The sequence below is a fragment of the Rattus norvegicus genome, chromosome 7 (genome assembly GCF_021556685.1).
Source record: "Rattus norvegicus strain SHRSP/BbbUtx chromosome 7, alternate assembly SHRSP_T2T, whole genome shotgun sequence".
NCBI classification, from domain to species: domain Eukaryota; kingdom Metazoa; phylum Chordata; class Mammalia; order Rodentia; family Muridae; genus Rattus; species Rattus norvegicus.
The window spans coordinates 75,184,913-75,212,027 of NC_141540.1; the positions used below are offsets into that span (position 1 = coordinate 75,184,913).

Sequence of the window (27,115 nt, forward strand, 5' to 3'; positions counted from 1 at the left end):
GGAAACCCTCACCCCACCCCACTCCAGGCCCCAGGCCACAAGCCCCCTAAAGCCTCTAGTTACTCCTATTCTGGAGACCCATCAGTCCCAGCAAGGCTGGGGGTGTACCGGGAGAGTGCGGTTGGCAGCAGGCAGGGAGAGAGGCCAGGGTCCCGAGCTGGGGGGCTGCCTACAGTGTGGGACAGCTCTGGCTGCTGCCTCTCCCCGCCTTCCCCATCCCCAAAGAGGACACCCCTCCTTCCGCCCGCCCGCTTCCAACCCTCACGCGGTACCGCCTCCTCGCGCCGCCCTTGCAGGGAGCCTTGCAGGCAGCCAGCGAGCGCGGAGAGCGCTCTGGAATGGGACTTGAAGGCGGCGGCTTAGGATACGGCGTTGGCGCGGGCTTCTTGGTCGCGTCCCGGGAGCGGTGCCCAAGGAGCTCTGCGGTCCTCTGTGGGGCGAGGCGGCGGACAACGGAGACGGATCCTCACGGCTGCGCCCCTGCTTCACTTCCCCGGTGCTGGTGGCGGTGGCTGCAGGTGAGCGTGGCGTGCTGACCCGGGCTCAGACAGATGACCCACTGACCGACAGATGCACAATCTGTCACGCTCCGGGGGAGCCGCTGTCTCCATGGGAGAGTGGGAGAGGATGGTGGCGCTGCCGGGTGTCCTCGGCTGGGAGAAGTCCCGCCACGCCGGGCTAGACGCGGGACACACGGCATGGCAGTAGTCTACGAGTGCCCCGCGGGGGCGCTGTGCCGCGCTTCAGGGACACTGACCCGCTCCACACTTGTTGAGTGGGGTGGCAATCTTTTCTACCAGGTAGAAAATAACTTGGATCGCCCTATAGACTAGTATCTCAAGACCAGTGACATCTAGATTTCCTTTGCCTTCTCTGTCTAGCTCCGGCTTCCTTGTATTGTGAAAGAGGGATAGGGAAGAGGAACCCATTTTGTGTTGCTGGAAAACTGGAGGCACTTTGGGGAGAGGATAGAAAAATATAGGGACAATCTCTTGTAAGGTCTCCAGGAGTAGGTGTAGGAGATACTCTACAGTAATAACTGCGGCGCTCCCACAAGGCATCTACAGAGTGCCATTCCCCTTAGCCTTTGAAGAATGGACAATGAAGCTGTAAGGTCAAGGACCGAAGCTTGGGAATCAGTAGGCCTCGTTCAAACCCCAGCTGCTAAGTTTACAGGCTGGAGTACTTGAGCATAACCGGCACCACAATGACTCAGTTTTCTCATCCATCTAGAGGGGATTTTAACGCCTACAGGGTTAAATGAGATTTGATGGAAGTATTGAGAATAGTTCTAGAAGTCTCTTACGGCTAGTGAGCTCTGCCACCCACCTTTCCAGAAAAGGAAGGAATCTGTGCGAACATTGAATTCACACCCCCCCTAACTCTAGGCCAGAGCCCTTTGAGGGATGCTCTAAGATGGCAGATAGTTTATATGTGTTAGTGGAGTTTTTGTGCAAAAGTCAATTCTAGCACATTCTCCCTGCCCTCTTTCAAAGTGGTAATTTCACAAAGCCAGTCAAGACACCAAGGTGAGTTTGTGGCTTAGAAGGTTTCCTCTAAGCTTCTGAACTTTATTCTCTTAGAAACTCCACACCAAAGAAGACAAAAGCTGCAGGTTTTCATCTCCTATCTCCCTTCTGTTCCTACTTTTATTCCAGTTGATAGAATTCATTTTCAGACCCCCCAAATCACCAGCCAGATCTTCCCTATAAACCCAGGCTTTTGAGGTCCTGGCTTCCAGAGTCCAGACCCAGGAGGCATGGGGCCTGAAGTTCATTGCTGAGGGTATCATGGCATCCTCTTAGCTAAGACCATCCATGTCTGACAGCAAAAGTCTAGGTGAAAGCTGGATATGGTGTGCACACCTATAATCCCAGCACTTGAAATGTAGAGGCAGGAGGATCAGAAGTTCAAGGTCACCCTTGATTGTATAGTAAGTGGAAAACAAACCTGAACTCCATGGAATCCTTTCTCAAAAAAAAAAAAAAAAAAAAAAAGACATTTGGAAGGAGCCTCAAGATTTCAGGGAAGGTAAAGAGAAAGACAAGGAAGGAGGATGAGCCACTGGACAGTCTGAAAAACAATTTCCAGTTTGCCTAGAAGCAGTTCTTATTGGTAACTAAGAGAAGGCACAGAGATATGGGGGTGGGAAGGAGAGAGGGAGAGAAAACCTGGTCTCAGGGGAAGCTGGGTGAGCGAGTGGTGACCAAGGAGTGAGCAAGGAGGAGCGAGTGCTGGGATTCTACAGTAGAGCTGAGTGGAGAGGTAACACCAGCCAGGCCAGCAAGGGCCTTTCTAGGACTTCCTCTGGCATTTGCTTGCTGGTTCTATCCCCTGGACAGCCTCCTTTCCTGAGAGTCCCAGTTCTCTGGGGAAACTAAGTAGGATTCCCCTCCCTGTCTAACGTGAACACGGGGATGACGTGCAAGGCTGTGGGGATGGCTGATACCTCAGAGAGCAGTGTACGGGTGTTGCTAGGAAATAGTGCTAGGATGCTCTTCCAAGAGCTCTCGGAGCTCCAGCCCATTAGGTCACCTTTAAGTTCTGCAGTAGAATTCAGCAGCCAGTCACCGTAGCCTGAAGGCAGCTTAGTGGCAGGGCTGGATTAAATTTCCGAGCCCTTGGCCGTTGTCAATAGTGACAATGACAGTGACTTGGTTACTTGACGGAAAGCAAGAGAACAGCTCAAAGCACCACACTTGACATCTGAAGAACTAGACTTCCAGTCCTATTCCCTCATACCTGGAGGGGCTTTAAAAGATGGCCTGTGCTCTGTGCCTCAGTTTCCTCGTCTGTAAATCAGGAGTAGGATTGTTGGGAAAACTGACCTCACTTGCACATGCCAAATGCTTAATGCGGTGGCTGGTCTGAGCAAATGCTTGGTGCTCACTGTCTAGCCTTATTGCCTTGGCCTTGGTGAGATCATCAGGTGAGATGCTGTCAAAGGTCATGCCATAGGTTCTGAGTGTCAAGTGGAGCTCATGTGACTCCATCTAGTACTCTAGGTTTCAAACCGACTTGGTTGAAACAGAAGTTTTCGCAAAATAGTTACACATAAAAACTAGTGACTGAGCAGGCCCAAAGTTCCAGGAGAGCTGACAGAGAAGCCACTGTTGCCCATGGATGTGCCCAGTAGGATACTCACCACCACTCACAGGTTATCGTGACAGTTCCCCATGGCTGCTACATCAAATCACCACAAATATAATGGCTTCACACCAACTCATTGCCTTGCAGCCCTGGAAGTCAGAAGCTGAAATGGGTCTCCAGGAGCTACATGGGCACATTCGTTCTGTTGGCTCTAGGGAAAATGTGGCTCCTTATGTTTTCTCACTTTTCCCCCTCTCAAAACCAGGACTGGCATCTTTCAACTTCTCTGTCCTGTTTCCCAGTATCTCTGTCTCTGTATCTCTCTCCTCCTTAACTGGTCTACCCCCCTCCCTTCCTATTTCCATCTGCCCCCACCTTCTTGTCGCCATTCACCCATTACTGTCTCTTAGATTCTTATCATTACGTTGATCCTGTGAGGAAAATGAAGGCTCCCTCTACCATCTCAGAACCTTGACTCATCCATACCAGCTAAGTTCCTTTTTGAGCCCTTGGTTTTTTTCAAACTCAGACCAGAAGTTGCTACTCCTGTTCCTTTTGTATTTTCTCTGTTTCTTCGATCAACCACAACTTTTGATTCTGGGCCCTTAACACAGACTATACTCCCAACAACAGAATTAGGTGGTGTTTTTTTTCAGTCTAGAATTTCTAGTATCCAGTCCTCCTCGGTTTCCAGTGAATCCGTTTGTTAGTTTCCCAGGTAACAAGTCACTGCACTTTTAATTGCTCAAACCAATACACATGTACTAGCTCATTGCTACAGAGGTCTGAATTCTGAATAATTCTCATTGGGTAAAATCCTTGGTCCTCGGGTCTAGAGCCATTTGCATTTCCTTCCCTTTTTCTCCTTCCAGAGGCTTCCTTCATCCTTGGCCTATTGTCTTGACCATGATGTTCAAAGTCTATGAACATCACAATGCCACGTGCTGGGGTCTCTCTTCTGTTACTGTTGAGGAACCTTGTGATTATGTTTGGGTTCCTTGACTAGTCCAGGGTTATCTCACCATTCTTTTTATTAAGATTTTTTATTTATTATATATAAGTACACTGTCGCTGTCTTCAGACACACCAGAAGAGGGCATCAGATTTCATTACAGATGGTTGTGAGCCACCTGTGGTTGCTGGGAATTAGGCTCAGGACCTCTGGAAGAGCAGTCAGTGCTCTTAACCACTGAGCCATCTCTCCAGCTCAACCATTTTTGTTTTTTAAACATTTATTTATTGTCATGTGCATGAATGTTTTGCATGCTTGGTGTCCTCACTGGCCAGAAGAGGGTATCAGATCCTCTGGAGCTGGAGTTACAGTGACTTTGAACTTCTGTGGGTGCTGGGAGCTGAGCTTGGATCAGTAAGAGCTGTTAATTATTGAGCCCCTTTGTTATTATTACTTTTTTTTTTTTTTGAAGCAGAGGTCTCACTGTGTAGCTCAGGCTGGCTTTGAGCTCATGATCCTAATGTAGCTTCCAGAGTGCAGCTATTACTGGAGTCTGTTTCACCATATGTGGCATCTCTCATTTTTAAAATTAATTTGTTTTATGTATATGAGTACACTGGAGCTCATCTTCAGACTGTAACTGTCTTCAGAGGGCATCAGATCCCATTACAGAGGGTTGTGAGCCACCATGTGGTTGCTGGGAATTGAACTCAGGACCTCTGGAAGAGCAGTCAGTGCTCTTAACCGCCGAGCCATCTCTTCAGTATCTGTTTTAAAGGAGTTTTTATTATTTTAAAGGTCATTTGATTGGTGGTCTTAATTCTTGTTCTTAATTTCCTTTAGCACAGGGACACCTTTAGAATGCTATTACTCTCCCTGCATAGGGTTTGAGAGGGTGCTCTGGGGAATGGCAGTGGTACAGTCTTGTTCACTAATCATTCCCCTCTAGAAGATACACGGTGACCCGTGTCAAAGAGGACCCTATGAAGTATTTTTTAAATGCTTCACTTCTGGCTGGTCCATAGCAGGATTTGAGAACCGAACCTTGCTTAGCATTGAATGCTAATCTAGGGTTGTAGCTCTACAAGACAATGCTTGCCTAGCACGTGCAAGGATCAGGTTTCAGTTCCCAGCATGCAGTTATTTCTGGTGGCTCTAGGGATTGAACTCCAGACCTTACAACATGGTAGGCAAATGCTTTACCAACTGAGCTTAATCTACAACTTCCATTCTCAGCACTGAAAGACAGTAACTGAGTAAGTGTATAAAGATAGACACAGTGTAGGTCAGTGGAGCTTCACATAGTGAACAATGTAACCACCTACTGGCTCTGTACCTCTAAAGCTCCACATTGCGTTCAAGTGAATTACTACCTATCTTCTGAAGTACCTCTGTCAACAGAGGTTAATTTTTAGAATTCAACTTTTTGTGATGCTAACATATCGAAAAGTACACAAATCAAGGAAGATGCTGGACATGAACAAGGATATAAACAGTAGTTTGATTTATCAACAGAATAATCCCAGCACCCAGAATTCCTGTTTATACCCATGTCTGAGTGCCAATCTTCTCATGTAGCCACCGTACTGATTCCTATGATTACAGATTAGTATTTTACCTTGTTCACTATTATACTGATAATTTATCATGTACACTATGTTGTATACAAAGCAGTGATTCATTCCTGCTGCCACACAGTATCTCACCATGTTATAGTTTATCTACTCAGCTCTTAGGAGCTGCTTAAATTATTTCCATTCACACTGTTTCCAAAGGGTGATAGCCTACCCAGTACCTCAGTTGTCATAATTCCATTCAGGCCTAAATGAAGACACTGAATGGAGGCATGCATCTGCAATGGAGGGTTAATGCCAGAGGGGCAGGGAGAGGGAGAGGGAGAGGGAGATGGAGAAGGGGAGGGCGAGGGGGAGGGAGAGGGAGAATATAAGAGTTTATATGAGAGTGTGTGGGGGTACCCACAGAGTCCAGAAGAGAACATCAGATTCCCTGGAGCTGCCGTTATGGGAGCTGCCAAAAATAAGTTCTGGGAACTAAACTTCAGTCTTAGAAGTTTAGTTGGAAAAGCATCAAGTGCTCTTAACTCCTAAGCTAAGGCTGATTTAAAAAGAGTACCACAATGTGTAGCTAGGTGGTGTAGAGTGTGGATGTATGCTTTCAAAACATACTAAAAATCTAAAGGGTTGTGGGTTCCACATCCACTCTGCCACAGGGCACAGCTGCTTAGGGAGGCAGGAAGTGGGGAGTTTGACTGTGTTTACCCCACACCTCACCCAGGCAGGTGTAGGCTGTAGAGAATCCCAGGACACTGATTAGGGGGTGGAAAGCCAGAACTGGTTCCGGGTCACTGGCCCGCTCAAGGCTAGAGCTGTCTGTTTTTCATGCACTTGGACATCCAGGCACCACTGGGAGCTGCGGAATTGCTGAGAATGGAGTTGGGGGCCCCATGGGCTTCATCTAGCCCACAGCCATGGAGGGGAGGGGAAGGGGAGCTCCAGATGGTCCCACGGTGATTGTTCTTGGCTTGATGACTGGGAGTGCAGAGAGGCCTTCTTCAGGAGACTAGATCGTAGCTCTATAATCGAAGGCTTCTCCATGGCTCCCCATAGCGCATCTCGATGAAAAGAGACAGTCTGTGGTTCCAAGCCATTTATGGCCGTGGTGGAGAGTGGATGTGTAAAATCATATTCCACTTCTCAGGGTGGGCCTGAGGTTAAATACCTTTTGCAGGGAGGAATGTCTGAGAAAGAAAACTTATTGGCTATGCCCTCAAGACCGCTAGGTACCTCATTAGCATGAAGATCTCTGTCTTGAGCCTACATGACCACAGGTCACGTCTCTTTTCCCATTATCTTGGTTTGAAATATTAGGGATGCCTCATTTACATGAAGAAGGGCTTGGGGCATTGTCCTTACATGACTGATGGCCACAAATCTATGGGGGGTGGGGGAGGGGGGAGGACTGCAGCTGGTGACAGGGGCTGGTGCTTGGGAGCAGGTGAAGCACCTACTGTCCCTTCAGGGTCTCCAGGACTTCAAAGCCTTTAGCTCAACCTAGGACCAGGCTACCTTTCACTGTCCACTCCCCTACACTGACTGTCCACACGTTTTGTTAGTTAGAACTGTTGGCGTGGGATAAAATTTCTAGTGACATATAATACATGGATTGGAAACTGACTGCATCCCAAGCAGCGTAGAAATAAAAATACTGGGAACCTCGGATAGATCTTTAGTGTTAAGACATCATCTGTGTTAGAGAGGCAAGTAACACTCAAAAACATCACTTTGTGAAAACAAAAGTAGAACTTTATTTTTACAATTTTTTTCATCAAAAGCATTATTTTTTTTTAAAAGATTTATTCATTTATTATATATAAGTACACTGTAGCTGTCTTCAGATACACCAGAAGAGGGCATCGGATCTCTTTACAGATGGTTGTGAGCCACCATGTGGTTGCTGGGAATTGAACTCATGACCTCTGGAAGAGCAGTCAGTGCTCTTAACCGAAAAGCATTATTTTTAAGTTCATATATGGCTTTACAATCCAAAACATCCGTGGATTGTATGGATCTGTGACCACCGACTCATCTTGATAGTTCATTTATAGTCTTTTGAAAATATCTGTTTAAGTTGGTCAAGAAATTGCATGTGATAGGCTGAAGAGGTGGCTCAGTGGTTATGAGTACTTGTGTCTGCAGCACCCATATGGAGGCTCACAACTGCCTGTAACTCTAGTTCCAGAGGACCCAACGCCCTCTGCCTACCTCTGACGGCACTACCCACACATGTGCCCACACCTGCGTGAAGGCGAAACATTTACACAGTTAAAATACAGTAAATAAGTCTATTTTTTGTTAATATTTATTTGTTTATTGTATATGAGTACACTGTCGCTGTCCTCAGACACACCAGAAGAGGGCATCGGATCCCATTGCAGATGGTTGTGAGCCACCATGTGGTTGCTGGGGATTGAACTCAGGACCTCTGGAAGAGCAGTCAGTGCTCTTAACGGCTGAGCCATCTCTCCAGCTCAAGTTTATGAATTAAAACATTATTTCATAAAGAGATTGCACGTGAGGGGCCTGCCATTAGGAAAATGAGAACCTGCTATTGGGGTTGACGACATCTGAGCAAACACAGTTTGCAAAGACAGGGGCTCAAGTTACCAGTTTCCTTTGGCCTTGATTGATCTTCTATCGATTAGGCATTTGTCTAAAACATTGATACTATACAAACTTATTCACAAAATTTGGAACCAGCATTATGGGAGACACAGGTGACAGGGCATCATCTGGAAGAGTAGCCTAGACAAGAAGAGATTTGAGGTGGCAAGAAAAATAAATGAAGTACGCGGACACAGACAACAAGCCCATCTGTGATGTGTGGAAGTCAATCCTTGTGAAAACCTGAGGACATCTTACTGCGTGAGTGACCTATGAGTCAAACACGGAGGGCGAATATCATCCTGATTAATACAGAGAGTAAGCACTGAAGACTGTGGACCCAGCAGAGGAAGGCCACCCATTGCAAAACCATCTGGGTGCTTCAGGCTCCACTCGGAAGGGTAAATGCAGGGACATCCATATGGGGGAGAGATGGCCAGTGGTCAGTCATGGAGGGGCTTGAGGATAACATTTGTTCAGTGAGGCCATTGGCAGACCTTAAACAGATGAAGGAATGGACCTTTTAGCAGTGCCTCAGAGAGTCTGGGTGCGAAAGGCCTAGGCTGTAAAATTGGCTGCAGCCACGGAAAACAGCCTCAAGGCAGGAAGGAGGCCGAGAGAAGAAAGTGAAGTTTTTGCATTCCTGAATACCATCAGGATACAGGGCAGATGGAAACTGGTTTGCAGTTACTGGTCTAGGTGTAGACAGCTAAGCCAAGGGGTAACCTTGACCACAAAAGGACTTGAGGAAGAGAAGATGGATGGGTCCCTGCCTGGACAAGCTGATATGTCAGCAAATCTTCACTTCTGGTTGGAAGTCACAGTCAGTCATGTCAGGTCAATCCGGTAATAACCAGGGTGTAAAATTTTGAGCTGCCTATGGGTGCCCTTATGTTTCAGCATACGTTGGTTTCCCGTCTGCTGGCCACGCAGGAGATGGCAGTTCTGATAGTGGGAGGAAGAGAGATAGGAGGGGCCGCCTCTGAGATTTATTCTCTGTTTATCTGTGACTGCTTAGAGTCATGTATTATATATGCTGACAGAAGTCTGTGAGGGACACAGTGATGTCCCTCTGCCTCTCTCTGACTGCCTGAGAGGTGGCATGGGGGTAGTCTTTATGGTTTTACCAGTTAAGTAGCTCTGAGACCTTGGAAGCTCTCTATCTATAAACTTTAGCACACTCTCCTCAAAGATAAGATCTTGGGGCTGGGAATTTAGCTCAGTGGTAGAGCGCTTGCCTAGGAAGCGCAAGGCCCTGGGTTCGGTCCCCAGCTCCGAAAAAAAGAACCAAAAAAAAAAAAAAAAAAAAGATAAGATCTTACCTGCTTTGGCGGAGATCAAATGAGATGACAGTCTGCAAAATACTTGGTTCCATGCACTAGGCCAATGTTACTGCTCTTCCTACTTTTTTCTTACTTACATTTACATTTTTATTGTATGAATTTGTGTGTATGTATGTCCATAAACACACATCTGGAGGTCAGAGAACAACCTGTGGAAGTTGGTTGTTCCAACTTCCTGCTACCAGCCACATGGGTTTTGGGGATAGAACTCAGACTGCTGTTTGGATAGCAAGTGTGTTCGCCCCCAGAGCCTCTTCCCAGCCTGCCACTTCCTTTTCTTGTGTGCACGGGGCTAAATGCTGGCTGTACACTTTTCTAGGAGGGCAGGGTGCACTGGGCCCGTGTTCTTGTTCAGACAGAGACACCACTTTCATGATGGCTTCACTTTCACTTACTGATGGCTAACTGAAGACCAGAGAGTTAGGACACACAAGTGAGGTGCACGGATATCACAGCCAGATCTCTCAAGACCCACAGCTCATTGTTCTTGGCTGTGGAGGGACCCTTGCCTGGTGAGTCAGACAGTGGTGCTTAGAAGGCTGCGAGAGCAGCCTCCTTTCTCTGTCCCACTCCCTTGGCAAAGCTATACAAAGAACTCATTGTCTCAGGGAAAGGAGACAAATGGCTACAACAGAAGTCAAAGTGCTGGTATCACTTCAAAACATTCTCTCCGTGCCCCCTGTTGCTTCACTGTTTCTCACACAAAAGTTCTCCTCTTTTGCTCTAGAGTTGAAAGGACTGTCCTTAACAGCCAGTTCATTTTCCTCTCAAGGATGTTACGTATTCTTCAGATTCCAAGAGCTCTAAGTGCCAAACCGAGAAAGCACCATGGACTTGAGAGGACATGCATCAACTTATCATTATGTGAAAACTCCATATTGTCTGACTATAATAATTATATAACATAACATCGCCATTATTAGGTATTTATATAGTATCTTTCCTATGTTAATTCGCATATGCTAGTGAATATGTTCACTAGCATCCTTTCAGTCACATGCCCAATGCATTTAGACTATATTTGCCCCCATTACCCTTTCTTGGTCCCTCCCTTCTCCCACTCATCCCCTTCCTCTTCCCAGCACATCTACTTTTATGTCCTCAAGCTTTAATGGGGGTCACGTGGAGGTGGAGAGCAGCCTTGTAGTCAGTTCTTTCTAACTAGATCTCCAGCCTTGAGAAGAAAGTACTTTATCTCCTGATCTGTCTCACTGTCTGTCTCACTGTCTGTCTGTCTGTCTGTCTGTCTGTCTCTGTGTGTGTGTGCCTCTCTCTCTCTATCTTTCTGTGTGTGTGTGTGTGTGTGTGTGTGTGTGTGTGTGTGTGTGTGTGTGTTTGTTTTAAGGTTGGTTACAGGAACGGGCAACTTACAATGGCTACACTACTGAAGAAAATCAATCTCTCTCTCTCTCTCTCTCTCTCTCTCTCTCTCTCTCTCTCTCTCTCTCTCTCTCTTTCTTAGCAACCATTAGCTACCTAGAGATCCCCAGGGAGGGACAGGGCCTGGGAGCTTGTCTTCTGTGCGTGGGGAGATGTTAACAGGCCCACCCAGTCTTGGGCAGGTCTAGGTAACCAGAGCTGCCAAGAGCTCAGCCATGCTACAGCCAGGCCATGCCCAGAAGACAGTGCTCCACAATATTCCAACCCTTCCTTCCACTCTTCTTCGATGCCATTCCTTTATTTTAAATAGCTTTTTTGAAATTTAACTTACAGTGGACTTCACTAATTCTACAAGGTATGATTTGGTAAATTTCAACAAATGCATCGCTCCATCATAGCCATAATGTAAACATTTCTATAGCCCCAGCTTTTCTCTTTGGCTTCCCCAGGGCTGTCTCCCTTTTCTTACCCACAAGCCCACTGATTTGCTTCCTGCTCTTGCTATGTAACGTTGCCCTTTATTAAATTTCCTCTAGTCAGAGAATGCAGAGAGTAGTCTTTTTGTGTCTGTTGCTTTCATTTGGTGTGGTTCTGGGGTTCAGCAAGCGGAGCACTACTAGTTGTCCAGTAGGGGTCCAGTGTATGGACACTCTAATCTGTTTTCCACTCAGCAGCTGACAGCCACTGGGCTGTTTCCATATTCAGCATTGGAAAGAACAGCCACTGTAAACATCTGAGAAAGAGTTATCATGTGGACGGATGCTCTGGTCTTCCCTGTAGGGTCAGGACTCGGAGAAGAAAATGCTTTTGATTTTCGTGAGGTTGAAGGGTTTCCCAGGGTGTGGCCTTTTGGGCTAAAAGCATGGGTGAATAGAGACACTGAGTTACCTTGTGCCGTGTTATTTAGGTATAACTTTATAAGAAGCTGGCAACTATGCTCCAAAATGACATGCTAGTTTGCATGCTTATCAACAAATCGTGAGGGTTCCAATGTTCTTTCATCCTTTCAACATGGCGGGCATTGCGCTGTGGTGGCTACCCCAGCAGGTTTGTCACGGTGTGTCATGGTGCCTTTATCTGTATTTCCTTAACAACTAACATTTGAACATCTTTTCATGTTTGTCCTCTGGTTATCCTCTTTATGGTGGTTTGAATAGAAATGGCCCCCATAGACTCATTCTGTGTTTGAATGCTTGGCCACAGGGAGTGGCACTATAGGGCGTGGCCTTGCAGGAGGAAGTGTATTATTGTAGAGGTGGACTTTGAGGTCTTTTATATTTTCAAGCTACGTCCAGCGATAGATAGTTTCCTTCTGCTGCCTGCTGATTCTCAACTCCTTCTCCAGCACCATGCCTGCCTGGACACTGCTATGTTCCCACCATGATGATAATGGACTGAACCTCTGAAACTGTAAGCCAGCCCCCAGGAAATGTTTTCCTTTATTAGAGTTGCCATGGTCATGATGCCTTCCCACAGCAATAGAAACCAAACTAAAAAATTCTTCAAACCTTTGCATATTTTAAAGTGGTTCTTTTTTTTAATTGAAAAGGGTATACTTTTTTATATTAACTATACAAATAATTTATCAAAAATATTTACAAATATCTTGAACCAGTTTGTGGCTTACCATGCCATTTCCTTTTGAAATAAGAAAACTTTAAATACTTTCAGATGCTTACATATATTTAAAAATTGTGATTTGGGGGCTGATAAGATGGCTCATTGGTTAAAGTTGCCCATTGCCCATCCTGACGACCTAAGTTTACTTCCTGGAGTCCACATGTAGAATTCACAAGTTTTGCAAGTTGTCCTCCAAGTTTCATGTGCATACTGTAGCATACATGTATCATACATGTGTATACACATACATAAAAAAATAAATGTAAACATCTTTTAAATGGCTCACCATGGCAAAATTAGTGTATATTCTCTACTAATTGGCTTGTGTGTAGAATGATAAGAATGACAGGTAGTGCTGGCAAGATGGCTTAGAGGATAAAGATCCTTGTCCCTGAATCTGACACCGGAGTTCAATTCCTAGGTTCCGTGCACATTGTGGACGGAAGGAACTGACTTCCACAAGTTGTCCTCTGACCTGCATGTGCACACTGTGGCATCTGCGTGCCCCCCACCCTCCCAAATAAATAAATAAATAAAGTAAAAAAAAGAGTAACAAAAATAGCTAGCATTTATTCAGTGCTCATTTATGTGCCAGGTACTTGTGTGTGTGTGTGTGTGTGTGTGTGTATGTACATACATATGTCTGCAAACTGATTGAATTCATAAACAGTGTACTGGCTGGTTTTGTGTGTCAACTTGACAGAAGCTGAGTCATCACAGAGAAAAGAGCCTCAGTTGAAGTAATGCTTCTATGAGATCCAACTGTAAGGCATTCTCTCAGCTGGTGATGAATGGGGGAGGGCCATGTCCATTGTGGGTGGTGTCATCCCTGGGCTGTTGGTCCCAGGTTCTATAATAAAGCAGACTGAACAAGCCATGGGGAGCAAGCCAGTAAGCAGCACCTCTCCATGATGTCAGCCTTAGCACGTGCCTCCAGGTTCCTACCTTGCATGAGTTCCTGTCCTGATTTCCCTGGTGATGGACTGTGGTCTGGAAGTGTAAGCCAAATAAATCCCTTTCTACCCAACTTACTTTTTGGTCATGGTGTTTCATCACAGCGGTAGAAACCCTGACTAAGACAAACGGTGTCTATTGTTTTCTCAATTTAAAGATGAGGAGGCTGAGGCAGAGAAAGGCAAGTAACCACCTAGTTAGATGTCTTGAAATATTTGATTTTGTTTACTTTTCTTTCTTTCTCTCCCTTGTCTTCTGTACCTTTTGCTTGATGATAGTGACTTGACATTCTTTAAAATCTAGTGAAGCACCCTTACCTGGGCAGCACAGTACAGCTGATCCTGACGACTGGGCCTGGGTGAGCTGCCGTGAGGGTATAAGTGTGGGAAAACTGGCCCCACAACTTGTCTGCTGTTTGGCAGTGCAGGGTAGGGAGATATGCCTCTGCCTCACCCTTACCCCCTGCCACCTACTTCAGGTAGAGAGCTGGCTCTGTCCCTTTCCTGCTGCAGCATTCTGAATAGTGGGCCGTCCACCTTGCCTCCAGAGAAGAGCTGACCCTAGTTTGGGGGGTTGCTGGTGATCTAGTCCTGAGGGAGAGAGTGAGGGAGAGCAGGCAGGTTGACCAGCTCAGCTATCCCTCAGGCCCAGATCCAGGACTTTGAATTGGCCCACCCCAGTATCTTGTGTCCTATTGATGAACTGCAGGATTGCATAAAGGGGCTGGCCCTACAGATCCAAAACTGCAGGATCTCCATGACACAAGGCAACAACAGATATCAGAGAAGAGTGCCAGTGAGGTTCCGGTATTGATAGTGTAGCCTCGTACCAGACCAATGAGTCATTGCAACGAATACTTGCAAGCAAAGAAGTGTGGACGAAAGCGTACACTGTGGACACTGTGACACACCACAGCTTCCACAAGGAGATTTTTTTCTCTGTTGTGGGGTAGAGGTTGCTAGGGCAGAGGGAGATGAGTGGAATTGTGGTGCATGATGTGAAATTCACAAAGAAGCAATAAAAAGTTAAAAAAAAAGTCTAGTTAAGCACAACCACAATGCAATGTGGCCTATTCTGGGGAAATGATAATTATTCATTACATCATCTTCCAAATGTTTAACATTAGTGCAGGGATGTTCGGCGTTATTCACAGAACACCGAATGATTCTGAAAACATAAGAAAACTTTTTATTTTTTTTCAGTGTGGAGGAAAGAAAGGATACTATTTTATATATATAATAGTAAACCAGGAGATATGGAGATGACTTAGCAGGTCAAATCTTGGCTGAGCATGCTTGAGGACCTGAGTTCAGATCCCTGGAAGGGCCACAAGCCAGGCCTGGCAATGAACGTTTGCAGTCTGCAGTGAGCACTGGGAGTGAGAGACAGGAGGACCCTGCAACTTGCTGCTCTAGAGTCAGTGAAGGATCTGGATTCAGGAGAGGGAGGAAGATAATGCTGATGAATTTCTGTCTTTCACATATACAAGCAAACACAGCAGAAGCCATGTGTATATCATAGCTATAACACACACACACACACACACACACACACACACACACAAATCACAGACAGATCTGGATTTGTATGGTTATCTTAGCTGTGTGTATTTCTGAGGTGGTATAATAATCTGATAGAGAATCTATAAAAATTTATCATACTAGGGATTTGCATCTCCTTAAAGTATAATTTATTGTTTTAAAATTATAATTTAATTATATAATTTCCCCTTTCCTTTTCTCTCCCCAGTCTCTTCCATCCCCCCAACCCCCACTCTCTGTCAAATTCATGGCCCCTTTGTCTTAATTGAAATACAAGCTGCTCAGTGTGTATGTTACCTGTATGATGTGGGGGCTGACCACTTGTTATTGGAAAGCATGCTGCCATGGAAGGGGCTCTTCCCTGAGGAAGACCATGTCTCACTCTCCACATTTCCCAGTTGCCTGTCATTCTTTGTATAGGCCTTAGGCCCTGTGAGCTTTCCCCTTCCTGAGTTATCATTGGTGGTGATGGTATTCAGGTCTTGTTAAGGAGCTGTGATGAGATTTCATGTGTGTTGCATCTCTAGCATTTTTAGAACTCACAACCTCATGGCAACCCTTCTGTTCCTCTGGCTTTTACCGTCTTTCCAGCCCCTCTTCCACAATGATCCCAGAGCCTTACATGCAAAAACATATTTTAAGCATGTCAGTGAGAATTGGGTACTACACAATCTCTTGATCTTTTAGCTGTGATTTTCTGTAATAGTCTTTGTTGCTAAGAAAAGTTTCTTTTTGTTTGTTTGTTTTTGTTTTTGAAACAGGGTTTCTTTTGTGTAAACCCAGATCCTTGAGGCTAGACTGGCCTCAAGCAAACAGAGATCCACCTGTCTCTGCCTCCTGAGTGTTAGGATCAAGGCATTCAACACCACCATGGGGCTAAGAAGTTTCTTTGATAAGGGGTATGAACTATACTCAACTGTAAGGATAGATATTTAGCGTATGGTTAGAAATTGTACTGGTTTAATAAAGTTGTGTTTAACCCATTTTTAACCTTAGATCAGAGCTTGGCACGGTGGTGAGCAGTTTAATCACAATACTGGAGAGGCAGAGGTAGGACATCCTTGTGAGTTGGAGCCAGCCAGAGTTAGATAGTGAGACCCTATCTTGAAAAACAAATTCTAAAATCAACATGTAAATGCATAAAAATAAGAATAAGAACAGATATGGCTGGAGGGATGGCTCATGGACAAAGGTGCTTGTCCCTCAGCCTGACAGGGTGAGTTCAGTTCATAATATATTTATGTATGTTTCAAAACAGATTAAACTGGATGATAGTCTACTACACTAAGTGAGTCAGACACAGAAAGATAAAATCTAGTAACTCACTCCCAGTGATGGTGCCACACTATCTGTGTCCCAGTGACTCCTAGTGATGGTGCCACACTATCTGGGTCCTAGTGACTCACAGTGATGGTGCCACACTATCTGTGTCCTAGTGACTCCCAGTGATGGTGCCACATTATCTGTGTCCTAGTGACTCCCAGTGATGGTGCCACACTATCTGTATCCTAGTGACTCACAGTGGTGGTGTCACACCATCTATGTCATAGTCACTCACAGTGATGATGTCACACCATCTATGTCATAGCAAATTGTATGATTAATATTGAGCCATTGTGAAGACAAGTAATAGGTTTTAAGATTAGAAGAAGAGCCAATGGCTACAGAGATGGCTCGACTGTTGTAGAAAGTATTTAATCCCAATCCAGGGTTTCTACGCTGTCTTTGACCATTTAGTTCCTGGATAAAAGGCACATGCAACCTCTGTGTTTGCAAAAAAGCCTAATCAACACCCTTTATGCTAGTAAGATCTATTTCCTATGGCTAACCTTGAATTATTACTTACTATGTTTCATCTGAGTTGCTCTAACTCCAGTTGGCCAGTCCTCAGGGCCACATTTTCATGAACTCACCTAAACCATGGTAGCTCCTCCTTCCTCCTCCTTTCTTCTCCTCCTTGTGGTTTTCTTTCAACTCCCCACCCCAGGCCTGGGGACTCTAAAACCTGCCTATGTCTCTTTTTCCCAGCTATTAGCTGTCAGCATCCTTATTTACCAATTAGAAATAATCTGGGGGCAAGTATCACTTGGGTCTACTTGCAGACTCTCTCTCAGGGGCAACCAGGTCTTGGGAGCCCGCACTTGGCATTACACTGCACGGCAAGAGACCAAACAGAGCACTGACCAGTAAGGAGGAACACTGACCAGAAAGGAGGAGCACTGACCAGTAAGGAGGAGCACTGACCAGTAAGGAGGAGCACTGACCAGTAAGGAGGAGCACTGACAAGTAAGGAGGAGCACTGAATAGTAAGGAGAAGCACTGACCAGTAAGGAGGAGCACTCACCAGTAAGGAGGAGCACTCACCAGTAAGGAGGAGCACTGACAGCTCTTGAGGAGACTGGGGATCAGCTCCCAGCACTCACTTGATGACTCCCAGCTCTCTACAACCACAGGTCCACGGGATCTGATGCCCTCTTCTGGACTCCATTCATGTAGTGCATAGACATAAATGCAGGCCAAAAACCTACGCACATAAAGTAAAATAATTTTTAAAAAAAAGAAAAGAAAAAGAGACAAGATAGTTTACATTTCCTTCCTTTTCCTTTTCAGAAGGAATCTCAGAATTAAAGGTATAAAAAGTGTCCAGATCATCTAGAGGACTCTAAACTATTTAAATGGGGGAAGATAGAGAAGAGTTATCTATAATGAATGAATTTAGTTTACTTGTTTGAGTTACTTTAAGAATTCCATCACTTAGTGTGTACAAAGCCTTTGCCCGGTACCTGGCACATAGTACCGCACTAAATCAACGGTGCCTATTTTTAGTACAGTTTTGATACTTAGTAAAGTTTCGGGAGTTGACAGGATTGAGCTCCTCAGCAGGTCAGCTCCTAAAAGCAATCTGCTGAACCGTGGTTGGGGCGGTTGTTTGTTTTAATTCCTGAAACTGGTATTTGCCTCATCCCTGCCCTCTTCCTGCCTATATCAGTAAACAGCCGTGACCTTTCCTGAATGGACACCTGGGATTTTACATTGTGTCTGTTTAGTTCTGTGCTTGATTGATGCTATGCACGACCTTGGCAAGCTAGTGGACTTCACTGCTCCTTCGGGAATGTAGGAAGAATGTTAGCTTAATCAATGAGTTAATCCAAGTAAAGGATTTAGATGTGACTGGCACAGGAACCCGGCCTAGGACAGAGTTCTGGCCTTAGTCACTGTGTTCTGCTCCTTCTTGGTAAATGAATACAGGTTTGGTGTGGTGTTACATGATAAGCTGAGGCAGGAGGATGATGAGTTCAAGATCTACTCGGACTACATAGCAATTCTCTATCAAAATAGAAAGGATGCAGGAGGCTGGGGTTGAGGCTGGGGTTGAGGCTGGGGTTGGAGTTGGGAGCGCACAACTGGCACCGTCATACTACGTGAGGTCACATTGATTTCTAGGGACATTAGTGCCTATCAATTTGTGCAATTTGCTGCTGATAGGCAGAAAGACCATTACTATCTGAATTCTAGCGTGCCCTTTCCCTTTTTCAAATCTAAGATGTAGAATGTGCCTATGATTAATAAGTAGTAACTTGAATTGATAACCTTCAAGGTGATAGTGGACCCCTCACCCCCCCCCCAGCTCGAGTACTCCAGAGGACCTGCCCAACATGTGGCACCCTCATGTTTGGAAGGGGCAAAATCAGACAAGTAGCATGTTTGGGACCTGAAAAATCAGGGCAATGGGGAAGCAGCACCCCAACGTCAGGGATGCCCAGAAATCTCACTTGCCTTTCTCGTGTTGTATACAGCTGCAGACCTGCTCCTCTTGAAGATGGAGAAGATGTTGGTGGGGTGCTTGCTGATGCTTGGGCAGCTCCTCCTGGTCCTCCCAGTTGGAGCCAGAGAGCGTCGTCCCCAAGACAGGTTCCCCTCCAGAGGCCGCAGGATGCATCCGCAGACTGCACTGCTGGGTGAGTGAGGGTCCCTGCAGCAGCAGGCAGAGTGTGTGTGTGTGAGTGTGTGTGTGTGTGTGTGTGTGTGTGTATGTGTGTGTGGTGTGTGTGTGATGTGTGTGTGGTGTGTGTGTGTGATAGGTGTGTGTGTATGTGTGTGGTGTGTGTGTATGTGTGTGTATGTGTGTATGTGTGTGTATGTGTGTGTATGTGATAGGTGTGTGTGAGTGTGTGTGTGTGGTGTGTGTGTGTGATAGGTGTGTGTGAGTGTGTGTGTATGTGTGTGTATGTGTGTGTGTGGTGTGTGTATGATAGGTGTGTGTGAGTGTGTGTGTGGTATATGTGTGATGTGTGTGTGTGGTGTGTGTGATGTGTGTGTGTGTGGTATGTGTGTGTGGTATGTGTGTGTGATGTGTGTGTGGTGTGTGTGTGTGATAGGTGTGTGTGTATGTGTGTGGTGTGTGTGTATGTGTGTGTGTATGTGTGTATGTGTGTGTGTATGTGTGTATGTGTGTGTATGTGTGTGTATGTGATAGGTGTGTGTGAGTGTGTGTGTGTGGTGTGTGTGTATGATAGGTGTGTGTGAGTGTGTGTGTATGTGTGTGTATGTGTGTGTGGTGTGTGTATGATAGGTGTGTGTGAGTGTGTGTGTGGTATATGTGTGATGTGTGTGTGTGGTGTGTGTGATGTGTGTGTGTTGTGTGTGTGGTGTGTGATGTGTGTGTGTGGTGTGTGTATATGTGTGTGTGAGATGTGTGTGTGGTGTGTGTGATGTGTGATATGTGTGTGGTGTGTGTGTGTGGTGTGTGTGATGTGTGATATGTGAGTGTGATGTGTGTGTGGTGTGTGGTGTGTGTGTGGTGTGTGGTGTGTGGTGTGTGATGTGTGATGTGTGTGATGTGTGATGTGTGTGTGTGATGTGTGTGTGGTGTGTGTGGTTTCTAGGGACATTAATGCCTATTTGTGCAATTTGCTGCTGATAGGCAGAAAGACCATTACTATCTGAATTCTAGCGTGCCCTTTCCTTTTTCAAATCTAAGATGTAGAATGTGCCTATGATTAATAAGTAGTAATAAGTGTGGTGTGTGTGTGATGTGTGTGTGGTGTGTGTGTGGTGTGTGTGGTGTATGTGGTGTGTGGTGTGTGTGAGTGTGGTGTGTGTGATGTGTGTGTGATGTGTGTGTGGTATGTGTGTGTGTGTGTGTGTGTGGTGTGTGTGTGTGTGTGTGGTGTGTGTGTGTGGTGTGTGTGTGTGGTGTGTGTGTGTGTGGTGTGTGTGTGTGTGGTGTGTGTGTGTGGTGTATGTGTGTGTGTGTGTGTGTGGTGTGTGTGTGTGTGTGGTGTGTGTGTGTGTGATGCCATCTCTGAGTTCTCTGCTGGCTGTACTGGGACCATGGGGGTGGAGGGGATCCCTCTGGCAATTGACACCTCTGGATTGAGGATGCAAAGTATCCAGGTTTTTAAATTGAGGCTTCTATTTTAAAGCCTTGAGTTTAATGTGGGCATATAACTTTGCTCTAATACACATGGTCAAAGTGTTTTCTTCTGAAGATATCCTTGCTGGACTTGCCTGAATAGGAGTGTTATGAGAAAAGAAAATGTATTAAACTTGTCTGCATAAGGCCATCCATTTTCTAGCATATGGTGCTATAGGAAGAAGTAGGCAATGTAGACAGGCAGAGCCTGTACCCAGACATGGGGAATGAAAATGGCAGGTCTCAGTAACTTCCGCTTAGTAAACATGTTTTCTTCAGAAAGAATATGCCACAAAACATACAGAATACCAACAGGCCTGTGCAGGGAGGAGCATTTTGGAATGAGTGTGGCTTCAAGTCCTGCTGCTGTTTCTCACCAGGTGACCTCTCTGAGGCTCTGTCCCTCATTTGTCAAGTGGAAGCAGAAAGGCTGGCTTTGGAGCATTTTCAGGGAAGTAAATGAGGCGATGTTTGTAAATTGTAAATATATAATAAACGTTGGCTTTAGCAAAACCCTGCATGATCTCTGAACCCACTTCACCCTCATAGCTTGCAGGCAGCTATTAGAACATAGGCCTTCAGACAGGTGTCTGGGGGACCACACATTGCAGTCAGGGACCAAAGGATTGAAGATCCCTGTTCTGATAGGGCAGAGCCTGTTCTGACTGACCGAGTAGTGAGCCTGTCTTCATTCTCCTGAGAGCCCCTGGTTCACAGCGCCATAAATGCATGTCTTCTACATACTTTGAAAAGAACTGGGAAATGTTTAGAACATAAAAATATTAAAGATATTTATATGATAAACATATATATTTAAGTATATATAAATAACTGAACATATCTTGATGCTTCCTGTATTACCATCTGTGACTGCATAGTTGGGCTTATTTTATTTTATTTTTTTGTGATCTTAGGGACAGAACCCAAGGCCTTTCACATACCGAGGAAGCACAGCATCTTCCTTCCTTCCTTCCTTTCCTTTCTTTTCTTTTCTTTTTTTCTTTTTTTTTTTTTTTTCGGAGCTGGGGACCGAACCCAGGGCCTTGCGCTTCCTAGGCAAGCGCTCTACCACTGAGCTAAATCCCCAACCCCTTCTTTTCTTTTCTTTTCCTTTCTTTTTTTTTTTTTTTTTTTTTTTTGGTGGGTGGTGGGCTGGTGGGGATGGGGAGGTTTGAGATAGGATTTCAAAGAAAAACAGACCTGTGTATTGCTTTGTAGACCAGGCTGGCCTTGATGCCCCAGTGCCATCTTGTCTGTTCCATACTCCCCAGATGGTGACCATGGACTGACCCTCAGAAACTGTAAGCAAGCCCCAGTTAAATGCTTTCTTTTATAAGTTTCCTTGGTTAGGATGTCTCTTCACAGCAATAAGTCAGTTACTAAGACACCCACAACAAGATTATCCTCTCCTCCTTATTTTACTGGGGAATGTGACAGGGACAAAGGGGTGGGACAGGACGTGTCTTCAACCTGGGCTTGGAAGCTGCATGCTATGTGCAGTCGCCTCTCTGCTCCCTGAACCTCACGTACTGAGGCTCCCAAATGTGAGGGAAGCATGTTTGCTCACAAAGGATGCTGGGAGACAGCCGTGAACTGGAAGGCAAGCTGCCTTCCGTGTTGGGGTCCAGGAGTCACCCCACAAACCACACAAACACTGATCTCAGTCAGACAGGGATGGTTTATTGAACACACACCCTAAGACTGGTCAACTAGGTTGTAGCTCAGAATTCAGGGGTTGAGCTACAACCTTGAACATTTCTCAAGGTCTGCTTATAAAGAAAAAAAAAACCACAATAAACTTGTGCAGGTGCAGGAAGTTGGCTCTGACTAAAGCTATTTTGGATATCTAGACAGAACAGTTCTAACTGACCTTTATTCTGATTGACCTTAAGTGGAGCGTATGGTTGTTGAAGTTCTTAAGATTAACAAATCTCAGAATATACAAAACATAGCAGGATATGTGATCAGCACGATCTTGCTCTGAGTCAGGTTACTTATCTATGTTAATGAGTGGCAGACATATTACAATAGCAATACGAAATAGCTTGCAGGCATGGAACAAAATGGCTACAGCTATGCTGGAGGCAGGGACGGGTGGGTCAGGCCTCAAAAATCCTCCCAGTAGGGTATCTCCTGTTTATGTGTTTGCTTTTCTTTCTATGCTCAGCACACTGTCCAGGGCACATTGCAGTCCTGGAACTTGTCACTTTGGCCACAATTACAGCACCTCTTAGCATGACATGTTCCCTGGTTATTTGCTTACAAGCATTTCCCTGAACTTTGAGTAGAAACAAAGTTGTTTCTTAGGTCATTCATTCATTCATTAGTTCGTTCATTCATTACAGGATCTCAGTACATAGCTCTGACTGGTTTGGAACTTTCATGTATAGTAGGCTGGCCTCAAACTTACAGAGATCTGCTTGCATATGCCTCCTCAGTGCCGTCGTTAAAGGCATATGTCACCATGTCCAGCCTACTTAGGTTAAATTTTTGTTCAAACTTTTTAGGCTTCAAAACCTCATATTTTATATCTGTATAAATCAGAGTCTCAGTAGTAAAAGGGGGGCTGGGAAGGTGGTCCTATTGATAAAGTCCTTGCTGTGCAAATATGAGGACACGAGTTTGATGGCCAGAATCCATGTTTATTTCTTTTTTTAAGCCTGGCATGGTTTGTATGCCAGTAAGTTCAGTACTGGGGAGGTGGAGACACAGGATTGGTAGGGCTCCATGGATAGTCAGTCTAACCTACTTAGCCAGCCTAAGGTAAGTGAGAGACTGTCAACAGATAGAGTCATGAGGAGTAACACCAATCATTGACCTCTGGTCTACACACACATGTATATGCACGCACCTCCACACACATAAACACGTATCCACACACATATACCATCATCAGAAATGCACTTCTCCACCCATTCCACCTACCAGTGTGTTAGGCCCCTCCTTCCTATATCTACGTGGGCTTATTTTGTCCTTTTCATCCACCTGGGGTTTTGTGGTAGACATAAGATACAGTGTGGGAGGCTTAAGAGTGATGGCCTCCATGAAGAGTAGTGAGGTGGTGGGGAACGGGTTTATAGACAGATCAGTAATTTGGTAGAAGCGGTGTGACCATTCAGGCATCTCCAACTTAGCCAGTCTGCCAGCTGAGCATGCTTTCTCTAGCTTTTTGATCTCAGGAACCTTCCTCATACACTCAAGAGTAAATTGAGAGCCTAAAAGAGCTTCTTCTTATGTGAGCTAGAAAATACCATGAGTCACTGTACCAGAGCTAAAGTAAAACTTAAAAAATACTGGCTAATAGACAATTATGGTGGTGCATGCCTTTAATCCCAGCATTCAGGAGACGGAGGCAGGCATCTCAGAATTCGAGGCCAACCTGGTCTACAGAGGGAATTCCAGGAAGATCCAGAGCTACACAGAGAAACCCTACACAATTGCTTTACCACTGAGCTATACTTCCAGCCATGGGATGTTCTGGTTGGTCTATACATAGATACCACATAAATACACATATCACATGTGGTTGGAGAATGGACTTATAGAAAGATCAGTAACTTTGTACACACGTTTACAAAATGCATCTTGTAGCAGTCTTCTCATGTAGAGTCTTCTTTGTCAGCACATGAAACTGGACAGTGGTTCTTGGAGTTAGTTGTAGTGTGGAATTAAAAACCTTATCAGTCAACCTTTGTTATATACACTCATGAAAGTCTGAGAGAATGAAATATGTGTTTCTGACCTCATGAATATTCTGAAGGAGTTTTAGGAAGCCTAGGGGGCGCCCGAACCACCTCAGTGATAGGCAATTTAAGGGAACACTACCTGTGAAGATCCTGGAGAACCATGGCCATGGAGAGAGCCTTGGGTTGAACAGGCAGCACAGGGATGAGAATGGAGCTCAAAGGCAGCCTCAGACATTGCCCGGAGGATGCTAGGTCAGCTCAGGAACGGGATGTATAAAGGATACAAGCTAAGAAGAGCAAAGAGCTAACAATTTAGAACTTCGGGGGCTTCTGGGAAAAGTCTGAGCCTTTCAGCAGACAGTAATGCTGACCACTTTGACTTGAACCCCAGGGGCCTTCTAGACCATCACAACCTTCCTAGCTGGACAAAAGTCAGCTCTAACTAGCCATGTGACTTTCCAGGACCATCCAGAGCAATGCTCTTAGGCCAGTAGGAGGGCAAACGAGCCCAAATCCCTTCCATGATGGTGGCAGGTAGAGTCTGAGCAGCATTTGTGCTGTCCCTAGAACACAATAGGTTTCTTCCCACTTTACTAGTGACACACACCGCCTTGCCAGTTCCTCTCCGGGCTCAGACACTGCCTGCATCATCTAAGCCATCTGTTCTCTTTTACACATCACTGTCCTATGGGGGTGGTGGAGGCGTGTGTGTGTGTGTGTGTGTGTGTGTGTGTGTGTGTGTGTGTGTTTGTACTGTTTCCAGGGCAACCAGCACAGCATTACAGCTGTTTTAGAACCCCTCACTGTTCTTGCCCAATTGCTCAAATATTCTCCATGTCCTTCGTTCTGAAAGTGAGTGTGAAGGGAAGCCTCTTCATGGTCTTTCCACGTGGGCTTGCTTTGCAGTTTTGTCTTTCCCAGGTATCGTTGCTGGGGTATTCCTTTCTGCATTTGCCGGCTGTCTTAGTTAGGGTTCTACTGCTGTAAAGAGACACTATGACCACGGCAGCTTTTACCACAGTCTCTGCTTGTGAACTGCCCTGTAAAGTTACTATGCATTTCATTAGAAGGCCAAACCCTTCCTAAATTATCAGTGTAACAAGAGGAACTGACTGCTCTGGAGAGTGAAAACAGGGCAGGGTTTGTTACCAACGAAGGTTTCATGAAGCTTGATAATTACTAGTATTTTTAATCACTGACTTCTGGTAATTGAGTAGGAAGGATAATCATAATCTCAAACAGTACCCATAACTGGCATTTGCTGGAGCCACTGTGAGGGAGGGAAAACAGATGCCAGCAGCCATGAGATTCCTTGGCTCCTGAGGTGACTTCACTAAAGCTAATCACCTTGGCTCAAACTCTTATTTTCAAGTTTCCCCGAGATTTCTGGTTTTTATTTTCTTCCTTCTACCCAGAATATCTTTCTTTTTTTTATTTTTTATTTTTTATTAACTTGAGTATTTCTTATATACATTTCGAGTGTTATTCCCTTTCCCGGTATCCGGGCAAACATCCCCCTCCCCCCTCCCCTTCCTTATGGGTGTTCCCCTCCCAACCCTCCCCCCATTGCCGCCCTCCCCCCACCAGTCTAGTTCAATGGGGGTTCAGTCTTAGCAGGACCCAGGGCTTCCCCTTCCACTGGTGCTCTTACTAGGATATTCATTGCTACCTATGAGGTCAGAGTCCAGGGTCAGTCCATGTATAGTCTTTAGGTAGTGGCTTAGTCACTGGAAGCTCTGGTTGCTTGGCATTGTTGTACATATGGGGTCTCGAGCCCCTTCAAGCTCTTCCAGTTCTTTCTCTGATTCCTTCAACGGGGGTCCTATTCTCAGTTCAGTGGTTTGCTGCTGGCATTCGCCTCTGTATTTACTGTATTCTGGCTGTGTCTCTCAGGAGCGATCTACATCCGGCTCCTGTCGGTCTGCACTTCTTTGCTTCATCCATCTTGTCTAATTGGGTGGCTGTATATGTATGGGCCACATGTGGCGCAGGCTCTGAATGGGTGTTCCTTCAGTCTCTGTTTTAATCTTTGCCTCTCTCTTCCCTGCCAAGGGTATTCTTGTTCCCCTTTTAGAGAAGGAGTGAAGCATTCACATTTTGATCATCCGTCTTGAGTTTCATTTGTTCTAGGCACCTAGGGTAATTCAAGCATTTGGGCTAATAGCCACTTATCAATGAGTGCATACCATGTATGTCTTTCTGTGATTGGGTTAGCTCACTCAGGATGATGTTTTCCAGTTCCAACCATTTGCTTACGAATTTCATAAAGTCGTTGTTTTTGATACCTGAGTAATATTCCATTGTGTAGATGTACCACATTTTCTGTATCCATTCCTCTGTTGAAGGGCATCTGGGTTCTTTCCAGCTTCTGGCTATTATAAATAAGGCTGCGATGAACATAGTGGAGCACGTGTCTCTTTTATATGTTGAGGCATCTTTTGGGTATATGCCCAAGAGAGGTATAGCTGGATCCTCAGGCAGTTCAATGTCCAATTTTCTGAGGAACCTCCAGACTGATTTCCAGAATGGTTTTACCAGTCTGCAATCCCACCAACAATGGAGGAGTGTTCCTCTTTCTCCACATCCTCGCCAGCATCTGCTGTCACCTGAGTTTTTGATCTTAGCCATTCTCACTGGTGTGAGGTGAAATCTCAGGGTTGTTTTGATTTGCATTTCCCTTATGACTAAAGATGTTGAACATTTCTTTAGGTGTTTCTCAGCCATTCGGCATTCCTCAGCTGTGAATTCTTTGTTTAGCTCTGAACCCCATTTTTTAATAGGGTTATTTGTTTCCCTGCGGTCTAACTTCTTGAGTTCTTTGTATATTTTGGATATAAGGCCTCTATCTGTTGTAGGATTGGTAAAGATCTTTTCCCAATCTGTTGGTTGCCGTTTTGTCCTAACCACAGTGTCCTTTGCCTTACAGAAGCTTTGCAGTTTTATGAGATCCCA

General features: G+C 45.4%; 1 protein-coding gene across 3 annotated transcripts in view; it reads left to right on the plus strand.

Moving 5' to 3' along the window:
- Positions 1 to 283: 283 nt before the first annotated feature.
- Positions 284 to 27,115, plus strand: part of Matn2 (matrilin 2) — a 149,609-nt gene continuing 122,777 nt past the window's right edge. For 2 of the 3 annotated variants that reach the window (XM_087556505.1, XM_087556506.1), the window contains exons 1-2: positions 287 to 518; positions 18,859 to 19,020. In XM_087556505.1, coding sequence (XP_087412631.1) covers positions 18,882 to 19,020 — 139 coding nt within the window. In that variant the 5' untranslated portion in view covers positions 287 to 518; positions 18,859 to 18,881. Of the gene's footprint in view, positions 519 to 18,858; positions 19,021 to 27,115 lie in introns of all 3 variants that reach the window. The other variant, NM_001427155.1, reaches the window with a different exon arrangement.